Source organism: Plectropomus leopardus, chromosome 1 (assembly GCF_026936395.1).
Source record: "Plectropomus leopardus strain MGB_pleo_1.0 chromosome 1, ASM2693639v1, whole genome shotgun sequence".
NCBI classification, from domain to species: Eukaryota; Metazoa; Chordata; class Actinopteri; order Perciformes; family Serranidae; genus Plectropomus; species Plectropomus leopardus.
This window is the reverse complement of record NC_142176.1, coordinates 23,261,848-23,278,000: the sequence shown is the minus strand read 5'-3', so window position 1 is coordinate 23,278,000 and position 16,153 is coordinate 23,261,848. Positions and strand designations below refer to the sequence as shown.

General features: G+C 39.7%; 1 protein-coding gene across 1 annotated transcript in view; it reads right to left on the bottom strand.

Annotated features, from left to right (window-relative positions):
- The window catches only part of prtga (protogenin homolog a (Gallus gallus)), a 42,164-nt gene extending 27,001 nt beyond the window's left edge, over positions 1-15,163 (bottom strand). Inside the window, exons 1-2 of the mRNA XM_042489453.2 lie at positions 14,968-15,163; positions 12,621-12,923 (exon numbers count right to left, since the gene is read on the bottom strand). Of these exons, the coding sequence (XP_042345387.2) occupies positions 12,621-12,923; positions 14,968-15,034 (370 nt within the window). The 5' untranslated portion in view covers positions 15,035-15,163. The remainder of the gene's footprint in view (positions 1-12,620; positions 12,924-14,967) is intronic.
- Between the last annotated feature and the right edge of the window lie 990 nt (positions 15,164-16,153).

Genomic DNA, 16,153 nt, shown 5'->3' with positions numbered 1-16,153 from the left:
CTATAGTTTGGAGGGGTGACACTATGTTAGCACCAGCAATTTTAAGGGTTTAAAGACGCATCACACAAAAGAGTGAGACAAGTTCACCAAAGCAAAGGGCGTAAAAACGGAAACTGCAGAAACAAACATTGGCGGCTTCATTACAACAAGACAAGAAAAAAGACAGCCCAGGAATGACAAAGATAACCGATAAAATCGTTGAGTTAATTATTCTGGATGACAAACACCTCGGTCATCAAAAACGGGATATCAATGTTTAAATGGATTGGATCGGTACTCTCTATTGGTCAATACAAAAGTTCGCTTATCAAAATCAGAACGGAAAAAAGAAAAAAAGTAACAGAAACATCTCATATACTATCTCCCACAACGAGTATGTAACACAGCCACATTTATAAACAACTCTTTGATCACATATTGAGGTCGTACTTTTGCCAATAGGCAATAAGGAGACAAGTGGCTCAAATGTACAGCTTCTGCTGACGAACAGAAACTCCCTTTGACTCATTCAGTGGAATTTTTCCCTGTAACCAAGAAAGCATTCATGTTTTTATCTCTTACATGTGGCCTTCTTAAGAAAAAGCCAAAGGGAACTCCTTTCCCCTGAGGTGTTTCTTTGTCGTAAAAGCTAGTGTTGTATTTCACTTCAAGCTAAACTTGGTTTGACATAAAACTAAAGCACATTAGACATCTAAGCCAGGACATGCAATCAGTCAAAAGCTTGACACAACTGCCCACAACGTCACACATTAAAGAGAAACTCCCCAGTCAGGATGGAAAGATGATACAAGAGGAGGTTAAATCATTATTAATGTGGGTTTTAGCACTTTTATCTGTACTTTTAACCAACATTCTGAATAACTTCTCTTCCTTTCCAAACATATTGATGTATTTCGTCATCTCAGTCAGATCCAGTGGATGTCAGAAAACAGAGATACCTCTTTAAAGCTTCAGACCTGCTGAGTGCTGCAGGACGGTGATGACTGGAGTGGAACAGCTACATCCTGCGTGGATTGGGTTTCCCTGAACCTGAGCTGTTGTCAGCCACCAGCTGAGCAGAAAGCAAATGAGGCCCGACAAGAATTACAATGAGGCCTTTTACGGTGAACCAAACAGCTAACATATAATGATTTAAGTTGTTTTAGCCCTTTTTGTTAATGAATGCTCTCTTTTACAGTAGTTCCTCCAGGGCCGTAAAACTCCTAAAAGCCATTAAGGTCACCCACTGCTGTACCGTCCCCCTCCGAGCTTAAAAACAAGCAGAAGCCTGAGGTCAATCATCTGTTAAAAGAAATCAATTGCACTGCTGTTTGTGATAAAAAGCATGTATATATATGTCTAATAATCCATGGTGAAGACTGGAGAGGGACAAATCAATAAACTGTAAGAGATTTTTCCAGTGGACCAGAAAAATAAACCTGTATAATTACAATCTCAGCACGTCTCTTTCAAGATGTAAAAGTGCGGCCTGCTTTCAGGATGAAACTATCACCTCTCAAGTAACAGATAAACAAACACACTGTGGTGCTCTTTGACCTCTGTGCACATATCCAAAGCTTCCTCTGCTGCAGTGAACCATCAGCACTCAGCAAAGAAGAAACAGAGAGGAACACCAAGCAGGGCATCAAAAAGATTATAAAACATCCCAGAAAGATCCCAACTGGTTTTATTTATTATGCCAAAATCTTACGAAGATGCTGCATGAAACCCACAGATACACATACAAACTAGTGCTGCACAGCATGAAAATACACGATAATGTTGTTGTATCTCACAATTACAATATTACTTACTATATATGAACAGATATTAAAATTGAATCAGTTATTGACCCAGTCTTGCTCGGTAGCTTTGTTTACGGCACATCATCTCTCCTGTATCAAAAACACTGACAAATGGCTGAGGTGCTATTTTTTTAGGCATCTTCAAACTTTACTCTTAACCACGTAGAGTCGTACGGAGTCTATTATAACTCACTGACTTGGGTGCAGATTTTGCAGATGCAGATTTAGAGCTCTGTCTAACTGTCCCAAGATTTGACAGCATGACACATATCAGACAAACAAGCACCGACCTTAAATACGTTGTTTCTGCTCATACGATTCAGAGCGTTTCTCTCAGTCTTTTGTAATGTGTTTTTTGCGCAAGTTGACTTTGCAGTGACAATTATGGTGGTGGACAGTAACAAGGTACATTTACTTAAGTACTGCACTTAAGTACAGTTTTTAAGTATCTGTATTTTACCTGATTTTTTTTCTTTTGTAAACTTATTACCTTAACTCCACTACATTTGAAAAAGAAATATCATTTTGTCAGTTTGTGTTTCTGTGGGCATTTCCACAGGTTTTGCAGCGTATTCAACAACAAGCTTTTCTTCCTGCAGGTTCAACAAGCAAGTCAGTGCATTTAGTGGGTTGTTGTAGAGTCAAGTCAGGTTCTGCAAATGTGACAAATACTGTGAATACTTGAGTTATTTTTAAAGTACCCCAGTACTTCAACTAATTAAACTAAGTAATAAGTTGACTCAGATATAGGACTCATATATATATATATATATATATATATATATATATATATATATATATATACACATTTTAAAAGACACAATTTATTACACAGCCCTATTCCATTTATATGGATAATCCTAATATTGATACTTGTAAAGACAATTAAATATTTCTTAATATTTCTTGTGGCAAACCCACAATTAATAGGGAATATGCATGAATTTCTGTCTCAAACATTGCAAACAATAATTCTTCATACTGAATTAGATCCTTATCAGTATATTGTTCTACAGAGACATCCAACATCAAGCAGAGGTAACCCGTACTTTCGAGAAAAGTCTACGAGGAATCCCTCCACTGCCATAAACACGTTGTAGTGTCCATGAGGGCCATGATGGATGGCTGTGTGTAAGCAGTGCTGCCAGGTGTTGTGGTGCTAAACAGCAGGAGAGCTCTGACTGCCAAAAAAAACATTCAGTGAATTATGACTTTTACACAACTGACAGCGCCTTCCCTTTAAATCAAGCTGACGTTTGGAGAAAAAGAGCACCTCATTTTGGCTGAGAGATGGGTGATAGTTTCAGTTGCTGAGATAAAACTTTGAAGAATAACTTGTATTTCTGATCACTTGATTATTTTTAAATGAATATAATGATAAGTTAGTTGCAGAGATGTACTGTATTTTATGATGACGGCTGGGTCTATTTTTCTGTTGTCATAGTGCCGTCATGGAGCCTGATACAAGGGACTTGACGGACATATGAATCTACGTGATTCTGTTTATTAAGTTAATGGATGTTGTTTACAATTCTTTTGCTTTCCAGACTCAGAGGGAACGTCTCGGGTATCATTCAAAATGCCGGCACAATCAGATCCTTTCGCTTCGGACACATTTAATCAAATTAGTCCTGAGCTGCTACCCCTCTTCGCTCCTCTGTGGTTGTTTGATGTGAGGACAGAAGCACTGAGAGGCATTTAACCCCCCTCCTTCACAAGCACACCCTCTCCCACCCCCCAGTGTTAATGCAGGCTCTTACAAAAATGCCATTAATGTGCTGAAGTGATATGACTGCAGGGCATGAGAGATGAGCTGCACTGATCTTCTGCCGCACTACTTTGCCTTTCCATTCAGTCAAATGTTGCTGGATTGGCAAACAGCGGGATGATCATTGATTATTGATAAAGTACTAAGACAAGGAGGAAAATCTATAAGTGCTCGGGTTTGTGGAGCTTTGGCCAGAGCACTCACAGAGGAGGCTGACCTTCTGCTTTGAGTGATGATGTTTGCCGAGGGGCGTCTAATGTGCGGATGAAATTATCAAAACAAACACGTCAGGCTGTTTGTGATTAACCATCTGCATTTTGTCATCTAGTCTCTGTGTTACTGAAGTGTTACTAAAGACTTAAGTTTTTTTACTTTCGCTGTGAGTATGTGTGCATCCTCTCCTTCATTCCACCAAAGCCTATATTTATATAAAACATCAACTATAACAACTACTACAACTGCTACAAATACTACTATTACTGCCACAAATATTACTACTACTACCACTACTTCCTGTACTACTGCTGCTACTACTCCAAATATTACTAGTAGACTAGTAGCACTAATAGTATTATAGTATTACTACTACAGATACGACTACTACTGCTACAACAACTAATACTAGTACTTCAACTACTACTGCTACTACAACTACAACTACAGCAACTGCAACTACTACTGCTACGACAACTACCACAACAACTACTACTACAATTGCTACTACTACTACTGCTTTATGCTGCCACGACTACAACTACAGCCCATTTAGCTACTAATACTAATAGAACTAGTAGTACTTCTGTACATTTTCTGATCGCCTACTACCTCTGCATATTTTCAGCTACAGAAACCATTCAGTGTAAAAATGTTAAGCTCTTCAAGGATGTTTATGATTCTATACATTTTTTCTACTTTTAACAATTCAAAGTTTGAAGCATTTCTTCTTTCAAACTTTTCAGTTAATTTTAACAATCACCTTTGAAACTATTACAGTTTACCCTTCAGCTTATATAGTAATGCATTTCTGCTGTTAGCATCTTAAGGTTATGCAGTTCAGCCTCCATTTCTGACAGATTTTCGGATGTTTTAAGCAATTATTATTATTATATTTCTGCATTTTTAGCCATGGTTTTGAAATCCACACATATTTTCCGCAGTGAATACATTTTATAGTTTGTTATAAAATTTTAGATAACTAGACGATAGAACACATTCCTCAGCCTTTTCCCCCAAAATCATAAGAAAAACTGACTTCCTGCCAATCCCACCTCTCACCTCTGACCTCCACAAATCCTCACTGGCACCCAACTCAGATCTCTACATGACCACCCCAAACCAGCACCACTCCTACTGCTGCCCTGCAACCTGCCCATAAATCCCTCTATTCATTCTCCAGCTGCAACATTTTAAAGATCTGTTATGTAATAATATCCTCCTCTGCTGTATCAGTGACATCTGCCAGTTGCTGCTACTACAACAAATAATACATGCAGTCCAGCTGTTGCACATGGAAGTTAAAACTAATTGCATGCTTGATGTAAATTGACAGCAGTTCAAAATCCACAGCTAATAGACAAATATGTGTTGGTCTGCATGTCTTCCATGTGTTTTACAGTCATTCTCCCAACAGTCCAAACCTGAAGATGCATTTCCTTCACTTCAGCTTGTAACAGATGGGCCTGCCGATGCCCGCAGCTCAACAAACTGAAGGTCAGTGGACAGGTCAGACCCAGACAAAGGTTCCCACACAAATACCAGGAATTAGTTCAGCCCTCTCCCCTTCTGGTTACTGTGATCAGTTTCTCAGCAAGAGCAGAGCACAGCATAGTCAACCTGCATGTGTGGAGTGTTGTACTGCTCTTTACATAAATTTAGCATGTTCTTAACGACTAAATTACCAACCCTTAAACGGAAGTTTAAACTTTAAACTTCGACAACTCTATCAGTAAGAAAAACTTGGACAACATTCAAAACTGAGCGCAAAGTATTGCATATATCATAAGGGTAACTGGAAATCGTTCATCAAATTCTTCAATACCAAAATCACGTTTTAAATGCGGCTGAAATGTGCGTCGCTTCATGCATTACAAGCATTGCACATTATCCCAAAAAGAATGACAACTCAGTCTCACTAAACTCTTCTTTAGGTCAATAAATCTTTAGAAAACATGCCTGACTATTAAAACAGCACTTGTACAGCATATAAAAACAATAATTTTAATACGTTTAACAGATTTGTATCTCTGGTGCAGACTAGCGACGGTAGCAAAATGTAACTGACAAGTCGAGATCACACTTATCCCTAATATAAATCATTCAATTATTAATCTTTAAAGTCTTTTTAGCTCTTTATCATAACCAAAATTTTCATTACAAACTTAAAAACATAACAGCACACAAAGACACACGCATGCTCGCACGCACGCACAAACACACACACTTGTTTGTGGACTGATCATCAGCTTAATCTTCAAACACTAACAGCGCTGTCACAGTGCTAAACACAAAAAAACAACATGTAGAGACTAATACAGAACTAACTAACCACTTCAATCATCACTTATGAGCCACTGGAAGTGTGTGGTGGTGTATTTTTCTGCCCGCTGCCTGTGTTTTCTTAATTGCTTCTCATTTTCTGTGTTTGGGACTTTTATGAGTGTGTACCCCACACAGCGCTCACATGAGGTCAGGTCTCAAAAAATGCAAACAAAGCGAGGTGAAATGCAAAACAAGAGTGAATCTGGGGTTAGCTTTTACTTTCACTGGCGAGTGTCTTTACAAATAGTACCTGACGGTCATGCATAGTGTACCTAAACCTGACCAACATGCACTTCTATATCGATAAAGCTCTTACTCAGATGAGGGAACTCTCTGTGTCAGGACAAGATGATAGCATCATTTAAATTGTCAAACAAGGAACAGTCCTCTTTTGCAAAACCCAAATGTAAAAATGATTCTGGGAGAAATAAATAGTTTCCCACTGAAAGGAACAATCTGAGAAAACAGCCACATCCAATTTTTCAACTTTCCTATAAATGAAAATATTGTCAACAGTCAATAATAATGTTCACTTCAGCCTGGTTTTAACATTGTGGATGTCCAAGGCAGTTTGTGTTCACTTATGTTCAGATGTGGATGACCGCGACCCCCCAACCATCCCCAACCGACCCACCCCCCAGGGTCCAATCTTTTAGGAGAGACATTAAAATTGATCATTTTCTCCTGATCCTGCAGGCTGCATGTTAAATTAATGGCTTTCAGCATCAGGAGGTCCATGAAAAACCTTCACTAAATCACTGAAACAACCCTGAAAAGTTTCATGTTTTCTTCATTTGGGGCTTATTCCTGTGAGCTGGAGTGCACCGACCATGTGGTTACACCAGAAAAAAGTGTATTCTACATTCATTCCACAACTCCTACTGAAAAACACCCTAATTTAACTGAGTGATGAGTCCTATGTGCGGTGACCCCGCTAAACATTAATAAAAGGTTCTTAGAAAAAAAAAGAGGACTGATAAGCAAGAAGGAGAAGAATGCAAAGCTGAAAAAGCCCACAAATTAATCACTAGCTGGCTGGCAGATGTGCTGCTGCTCCACACAGGCTGCAGGACAGTCAAGTGACCACTGGCCTGGCTAAACAAAGAGCTATTCCCATGAGCAGTGTGACCTCTGAAAGCAGCGAGCGGCCGGTGGGGGAGCAGTGTTGGAAGAAGCACTCGCCCCCTCCTCCAAACCCTTATCTCTGCTACAAAGTTTTCCAATCACTCAACAGCAACCCTCCACTCACCACACACAGAGGCTTCATTGTCTTTAATCTCTGTATCATAGCACGGAGCTGAAGAAGTCAATCTGTAAATAGCTACACTCTGTTTTTAAGAACAGGTTTGTCCTTTGGCATATTAGAAAAATAAGTTGATGGCAGATAACGAAATTAAATCTAAGTCACAGAGTAGAGAGAAAATAAAAGTCAACCCACTGACGGTGACTAATGCAGCAACTGATAAAACTCGATGAGCATCCGCCTTTATTGTAGGAAAGATTTAAGTCCTGTGCTCTGTCTCACTGCCCTCCATCTATTGAACAATTTAAAGAAACCTTTGACCTCTGGGCCTGCCGTTCAGGGGAACCATGGTAACCTTTCGTGTCCAGCAGAGGAGAAAAACAAGATTCCAGGCTTTGAGTTGTCTCACTTCAGACCATCTCATTCATCCACACCACAGCTCACAGTGGGCAAGGTTTGCTTTCGTCTTATTGGGGTTTCTAATTGAACTGAGCTGGTGCTGGTCAGATGTATTCCTTAGCAACTGAAAATAATGCTGAGGTCCTCACCTGGCTGATACAATAACCTTTATATTTGAACAACAGCAGCTCCTTCAAATAATTCTCATTGTGATTCCAGTTTTAAATACCAGTCAAGTGAATACTCAGTGCAAGATATTTAACATCAGTTTCTGTGAGATTGGCCTCACTAGAGATAGAAACAATTGCAACAAAACTGTGATCTTGGATGCCATTACAATGCACTGACACTTATTCTGCTGAAGAGAAAAGGATGGATCAGTTCATCCCTTAAACAGCTGCAAATGAAGTGTTCACCGCAAAACAAGAACTTGAATAAATTACTTTTTATTCATCAAGCAGCAATACCATACACTATACTATGCAAGATTTCCCTAAAAGAAAAACTCATACAAAAGTCAACACTTATGACCCACTAGAGGTGTGAGGTTAAGTATTTTTCCTTCAGACTCTGCCCTCTGACTGTTTTTTTTCCTCTTTTTTGGTCTTTGGGATGTTTATGGGTGTGTATCCCCACAGTGCTCAGGTGAGATAAGGCCTTTTTGAAAAGGTAGCGACCAGGTGCCAGACTATAAGCAGCAGGCACCCAAGAGACACAGCGCAGAAAAAAACACAATCTGGGATTGGCTTTAACTTTCACTGGTAAGCGTGTTCACAAAAAGTAGCCGACAATCCTGCATAGTAAACTTTTTAACTTATCATATTTGCAACAAATGCAACGAGGAACTTTTTGTGGGTAAAAATCAGTAAAGCAATTTTAAATAAATGTACCCCATCTATGGGATTGCATCACACATTATTTAACACAGATGTGCTGAAAATAACGCCAACAATGGACTGTCCTCAGGGCGCCAAGTAGCCCAGTTGGTTGAGCTGGTGTCCCATATACAGAGGCTACGTCCTCACAGCTATTATGGCAAGTGTTACTGCAGGCTGCATGCTAACAAAGTGGCTAAAAAGTCACAGTATTTAAGGTGCATTCACTGAAAACTAACATTTACAAAACGTCAGACAAATGTCCTCGTCTCTCATTAACCTGCACTCCTTGATGCTTCTGTAATTCACAGATATTTCTTACCGACTCTTCAGTGCCCAAAAAACAATATTCTGGATAGCACTGATTTTCGCCACCTGACAGTGTCCAAATTGGGGGCCACAACTGAGCCGTTCATTTCCCTCATACCTGCGATCACATGCTACAAGAGGCCAAAAAACAAGCTATCTCGGGAGACAATCTCTCCACTGAAATCCCCATCAATCTGAAGTCTATTGACAAAAGTCACATGGTAAGGCTCATGTGTCACATTCCTTTTCATCAAGCCCAAATCCCTTCTCACCTTTGTGCTTTTAGCAAACCCAGTGTTTAAGGTTACCCTCCATCACCATCACATTCCTGAGAGAACAACTGGCAGGTCCACAGCTTCAACACATGAGCGCAGCATTAAAAGCTCACCAGCGACATCACTCCTCCTACGGCCGTCAAACGATGTTTCTATTTTTTTCGGGATTAATCACAGAATTTCAACAGTCAACTGCATTTTTTAATCACATGCTTTCAATTCAATTATTTTGCATTACAGAACTATTTTAAAGTTATGTAGGTGAATCAATTCTTACCAGATTGTCTTGATAAAGAATCAAATGAAAAAACTGTATGTGACGAGCATAAAGTGGGCACGTCTGTAAAGAGCAGACTCATGGGTACCCACAGAACCCATGTTCATTCAGATATCTTGAGGTCAGAGGTCAAGGGATCACTGTTAATCGGCCACGCCGTTTTCCCATCGCCAAAATGTAGCCTAACTTTGGAACCTTAGTTTCATATGATACCCATATCATCACTCTAGCTTTAAAAATTAGCCCAGTATAGCCTCTTAAAAACAGGAATGTTGGCAAGTAAAAATTTTAAAAAATGCATTGTGTCACATTGCGATTAATGCGTTAACACTGACAGCCCCAAAATATTGTCAGCCTTACATTTTATAAAGAAGGCTTCACACACGTTACACAATCCATCTCTGAACTGAGGAATAAACACATGAAACCACCTCAAGAAACTCGACCAAAACTTAAATAACAAGCATAACTTCATGTACAGCTAAAATAAACAAGCAGAGGAAGAGAGCCATGCTGTTTAATGAGGACTGCCCCCCTGACTTTTCAATCAAAATGTAACTTAGACTCAGTTATTACTATTAATGTAATTAGCCTTTCAGTGGTGAACAGGTCCAGCTGTTCTGTCCACTGATATCAGGACAAACAAAGGCCCCCAAAGAAAGCCTTTTCTTTTGAGAGCACAGGGGGCAATGTGGACAAAAACAGTCAGAGTGAAAAGCTTTTCACTCTTTCGCCAGAGAAGTGAAGCAGAAAACAGTTGTGGGCAAAGCCTGCAGCCTGCACTGACCCTGTAAGACCTGCAATAAAGTTTGGTCATTTAGACAGTCGGGGTAAGGCTGCGGTACTGGGAAACAGCAATTCACATTTGTGTGTGTGTGCGTATGTGTGTGGGCACACCGCTAGCAACAACCCCCACTGCTGCCTCTGTGTCCTTCAACTGAGCATTTCTCAGGTATGTGCAAATTTTATGAGCTTCCAGATAGACCCTCCAGCAGGTCTAAGAGCCATTTTAAAACAAACTAGTAAAGCTTACAGGCAGCCTTTATCACTTCTTAACTTGAAACTATGAAGCAGGTAAAACACTCCATTAATTCATGAACTATATATACTGTTAAAGGACCAGAAAATATCTGAGTTACAACTGGGATCTGTACCAGAGAGCATCGCCTGTGCAAATTTAACATACTTCATGCAAACTGGCTCAAGAAACTGTTATGTCAATCACACTAACTGCACTCCATTAAAGGGCCAGCGTGTAGGATTAATGGGGATATCGTGGCAGACATAACATATAGAATGTAAGTCAGATATCTTTAGTGTATAATCACATGAAAATAAGAATTTTTGTGTTTTTGTTACATAAAGATGAGCCATTCATATCTACATACAGAATGGGTCCCCGTCTTACCATGTCATAAGTGTAATAACTCGAAACCGGACGTCAAGATGGCACTCGCTCAGTTCAATGGAAAGAAAGTTTCTTGCTTTTATCAACAGTTTCACCAGCATGTCTTGTATCATGGTGGTCTATGGGGGAAAATTATTTTGGGGCCTCGGGGGATTTTTTCACTGTAATACCACAAGTGGCCACTGAAAAAACTGGAGGCAAGGCTGAGCTGCATTACTGTGCGCCCTACATGTTCTCATCTCAAACTATCAAATACAGATGCTTTGTAAGAGGACTTTCATGTCTCAATATGACATGCTAGGTGCCCCCCTGCGTCTGTTGCTGATGTTCCAGTATGCAATGAAAGTTTACACTTGTTAAATGCATTGTGTCTATTCAATATACACTTGATTCTGCTTGTTACAGGCATTCAGTCTTATCAAAATACACTCAACGACGATGGCAAAACAGAGTTTTTATGTTATTTCCTTTTGCAAAAAAAGCATTTGGTAAGGTTTAGAAAGTAACTCAACATTCACACGGGAAGCTAACAGTGGGCTTCTGGGTTAAAGTCGAACGGTTTGAAAGGTTTTGTCGAACCATCAAACTCCCCTCCCAGGAGCCCTACAGGGACTTTCTATTTATATTATAATACTTATAACAAACTGCCATCACCCTGTGCATATCATACTGCCGCAAAAGGTGCCTCTTATCGTCACTGTCTGACGCCGTGTGACGCTGACGTCATTTGCAAAGAGGTGGTAGTTGACAAGTTGGGAACGAGAACATGCTGGTCCGTCATGTTTTTACAGTAGCCACAAACAGACAAACCAAACACAGGCTTCAGACAGGGCCGTTCACGTAGCAGCTTCAGTCGGTTGCAATGTGCAGCCTTACTGGTAGATGCCACTAAATCCTACACACTGGACCATTAAACAAGCGTTTATTAACAATTATTGAAAAAGTGCTGCCAATGTTATCAAGCTCATGTTAATCTTTTTATCTGTTTAAGATAATTATCAAAGTTAATTTTGAACAACTCAACAATTATGTTTCTAAACTACTTCTCAAAATCAGGATCTCATAAGAGGGAGAAAAGACTTTGAAGAAGAAAAACTTCTGCAGAATTAAATTCCATATGATAATAAAATTTCAACAATGTTAAAAATGCACATTTTAGTACAGATGGGAACGCACTGCAGACGGGGTAAAAGGGTTAACATACATTCTGGAAAAGTGGCACAGCAAGATGCATGGCCAGTGGTGTGGGAGGAGGGGATATAACGTCCCAAAAGACCAACTCTGCCTGAAGCTTTTCCACACCCCCTTTAAAATACGAGGCCAGCTCGCATGGCACTGGAGGAGAAAGCATTCCAAAAGAACAATTCCTCAAGCAATCAGGGTGCAATAACATGAAAGCCGCAGCCCGTGAATAGGGGTCATCTGCTCTTTAGCATGGGAGAGCCGGTATCCTGGATAGCTCCTAACCTTTCAAATCTGCTGCTGCTTCATTAACACACCAATGGGCCAATATTCTCCTTACAAACAGAATCTTTTTTGGGCTCCAACTTTGAAGACTTTGTCCCTCTTCCTGCACTGCTAACACCAAAGCTGCCTTGAATGCAACACTGAGCAAAAAAACAAGCAGTAATGTGTAAAAGTTTAAATCTCCATGCAGGCAGATTTGAATCTCAAAAAGCAGTTTTCCATCGCTTCCGTCCCCTCTCATGTCCCCACCGCTATGTTTCTGCAGTACCATACTCACTTGCGATTGTAAGACGGGCTTTCTGGCTCAGGATTGCTCCATACTTGTTCTGAGCGAGGCACTGATAGAGCCCTTCATCTGATTTGTCTCCTCTTCTGCTCTCCACCTCTGAAATATAAAGGGAGCCGTTGGAGAGCAGGTACACCCGCTCGTTCTCCACCACTTTTACTCCGTTCTTGAGCCATCTGACGTCGATGGGCGACTCTCCATGCGCCTGACAGTCCAAAATAACGGCTTCTTTCCGCATGACAGTGACATCATGGGGCTCCTTGATGAAAAATAACTCACTGAAGCATAAAACACCTGCAGGAGGAGAGGAGACAAGCAGTGAGGAGGAGTGGAGGAGGTGATCAGCCCGGGGCGTCCAGTAAAACATTTAAAGCATTTACACACTGATCTAACTGCAGGCCTCTGGAGTCAGAGATTACTCTTACTGGAGTCTCAGTGTCCTCTGAATGGGTTTTATCATCGATTATAGTCTCAGATGGATACAAGTGTGACACTAATTAAAATATAAGCCGAAATATTACATTTTAGAGGCTTGGAGGCATAGGTGTAGATTTTAGGGGGGGAGAAGGGGCCACGTCCCTCTAAATTTTCCCTCACGGCACTGGACATTAATATGACGTCAGAAAGATGTTGGACTCTTGAAATCGAATGAAGATTGGGTTGATGATATTTTTAATGTCGGCGTTAGAATTTCACGCTGTGTGGACATTAACATTTTGTCTCCACACCCTACAAAGTTATTCTACATCTAGATGAGGTTGGCATAAGACGTTTGGAAGATTTTGGTCACATTAACAACGCAAAATAAAACCAACAAAACATCATCATCTGTTGTCAGTATCCTACGTCAAACTGACATCAGCTTTAGGAGTTGTCCCTTCAGGAAAAAAGTAACGCTTGCACACTAAAGACAATGCTTCAGTCCCACTTGTATCTTTGTTTGGTCAAAATGAAAATGTCCATATAGGACTGAAATGTTGTCTTCAACCTTTGTGGCATGATAAGCTAAGTGTGCAGGTGCTGCCCTGACATTGAATTTTGGTCACCCAACGTCACAACCTAAAGTCAACCAAATATCAGCGTCTAATGATGTTGGCGGCCAGCTGGGTTTAGGACATGTTTGTTTGTCCTCCACAGTAAAAACATGAAAGTAGCTCAGTTAAAGACATTTACACCGTAAGGTGATGCAAAAAATGCACACATTTGTACATAAAAAATCACCAGAATGCAGGAAATTGGGAGAACCCCCTAACCCCGCTGTTTCAGATGTGTCCCTCCAATTTAAAAAAAAAACAAAAAACAAGCCCCTGTGAACAGCAATCAGCAATGTGTAAGTACACTTACACAAGTACTGTACTTATATACAAATCTGAGGTACTTGTTCTTTATTTGAGACTATTATTTTCATGCCACTTTATACTTCTACTTCAATGCATTTCATAGGGAAATATTGTACTTTTTACTCCACTACATTTTTTTGAAAGTTTTAGTAACTAGTTATATTAGAAATTAAGAGTTTTGCTTTAAAATGAGAAGAGCTTATAAAATATGATGTTCTGTTATAAATGTATCTACCAAACAGTTTATACAAGTACATCTGCAATAAGTAGTTGATAAATCAACTGGCCAATTGACAGAAAATGTATTGGCAACTATGTTTTATTAACATTTAGTTCGTTTTTTTTTAATATATATATATATTGAACACATTTTGTATGTTTTGTTTAATTTCTGAATTGGGTACTTTTACTTTTAATACTTTAAGTAAATGTTCCTGATTATACTTTCTTAATTTGTCTTTAAGTAACATTTAAAGTACAGGACTTAAACTTGCAATAACACCGTTTTCCCAGTGTGGTATTAGTACTTTTACTTAAGTAAATGATCTGAATACTTCCTCCACCACTGACAGTGATCACATTGTAGCTTTCTTTCTGCACCACTTAAATCCACACGAAGGTGAGCTGTTGATCCTGTTTGTCTCTTTACTTTACTCAAAAACCATCACTGAGCTCTCAGTATCAGCTCAGTGACCAGACAGAGACACACTCAAATTTAAAGTACTCACGCAACAACCTGCAACGTTTTCTCACATCAGTCATTCATAACGCCACAGTGTGCGTCTGTCCTCAGCCACGTATCTCCAAAACCAGGCTACCTTTACGGTTAATATCACATAATGTGCATAATTCAGCTGTTGGACCGACACAGCAGCCTGCTAATCTCTCACTGCAGCTCTGAGGTCGGATGATCCTGCTTCACGGCGTCACACCGTAACTTAATACTTTCTGATAAAGTTTTCACGCTTTCACGAAATCAAACACAAATCGCTGCTTACCTGAGATGGGGACAAAAACGAGAAAAAACAGCAGCCGCTGGTATAATTTCCTTTTGACAGGCGCCATTTACATGAATTGTCTGTGCATGCTAGCTACTCTCTCATGCTTGTTTCCTCCACATGAACTGCGCTGCTACTGAGGAGGAGGACGCGTGTGTGGAGCTGCCGGAGAGGAGATCCCCTCCTCCGGGATGGACATCAGTCAATTAATCAGGTCTGTGTGTGGGACTGCAGCTTTTAGTCCAGCGCCACCTGCCGTCAGCTGCAGGTCACAGCGGGGACAGCTCACATCAGACCTCAGTGCATCTGCTATTCATGAAACATCAGCCATCACCACACTGTGAGGCTGCTGCACAAATTACATTTAAGCTGTGGTTTACCAAACTACGAGCTATTTTACAATGAAAAGTAGTTAAACTAGGTATTAATTATTCTCAAAAAATGTCAAAGTAAAAACAGGTTTGAAACCTGGGCAAATTGGCTTGATTTCTTAAAAAAAAAAAAAAAAAAAAGGTGAAGAAGGCATTGAGCAACAAAAGAAGAAATTACCCTAAAAAATAAATTATAAAAATGTTTTAATTAAACAACAATAATAATAATAATAATGATAATAAATGTATTGTTTTTTAATCACCTAAAAAATTGTTTGTTTTTTTAAAAATAATACAAATAACAATCATAATTCTGTAATATAATTTGAAATGTATAGTTTTTACCCAGCTTTTTTCATTTTTTCATTGACATTTTCCCAATGCGTTTTAAAAATGATTTTATAAGTCTATTAATTTCTTGTGAGTTGTGCTGCACTTCTTACCAAGTTGTTCATTTCCTTTTTCCCCACGTTTTTGGCAGAAGTCGCACCAATTTGCTCAGGGTTCAGAGGTTTAAATACTTGTGAAAGGTGTCTGAAAACAGCACAGGAAAAGTGATGTCGCTCCATGTTTCAAAGTAGACTGGTTCGCAAAAAAGTGGCTTCTACTTTGGTAGCTAAGTATTTTAAATGGAAAAGTTAACTTCCTCTTTGAGGACCCAAAAGAAAATATCTTTCAAATCTGTAACAGATGGATCAGTAATTATTCATATACTAGCAGACTTTGCTCCTGCATGTCCTGAGGTCTTTGTGACAGCAGCTCAGGTGCCATCTGATAGATGAAAAAAAAGTAAGAGGTGTAACTGTGAATGCATT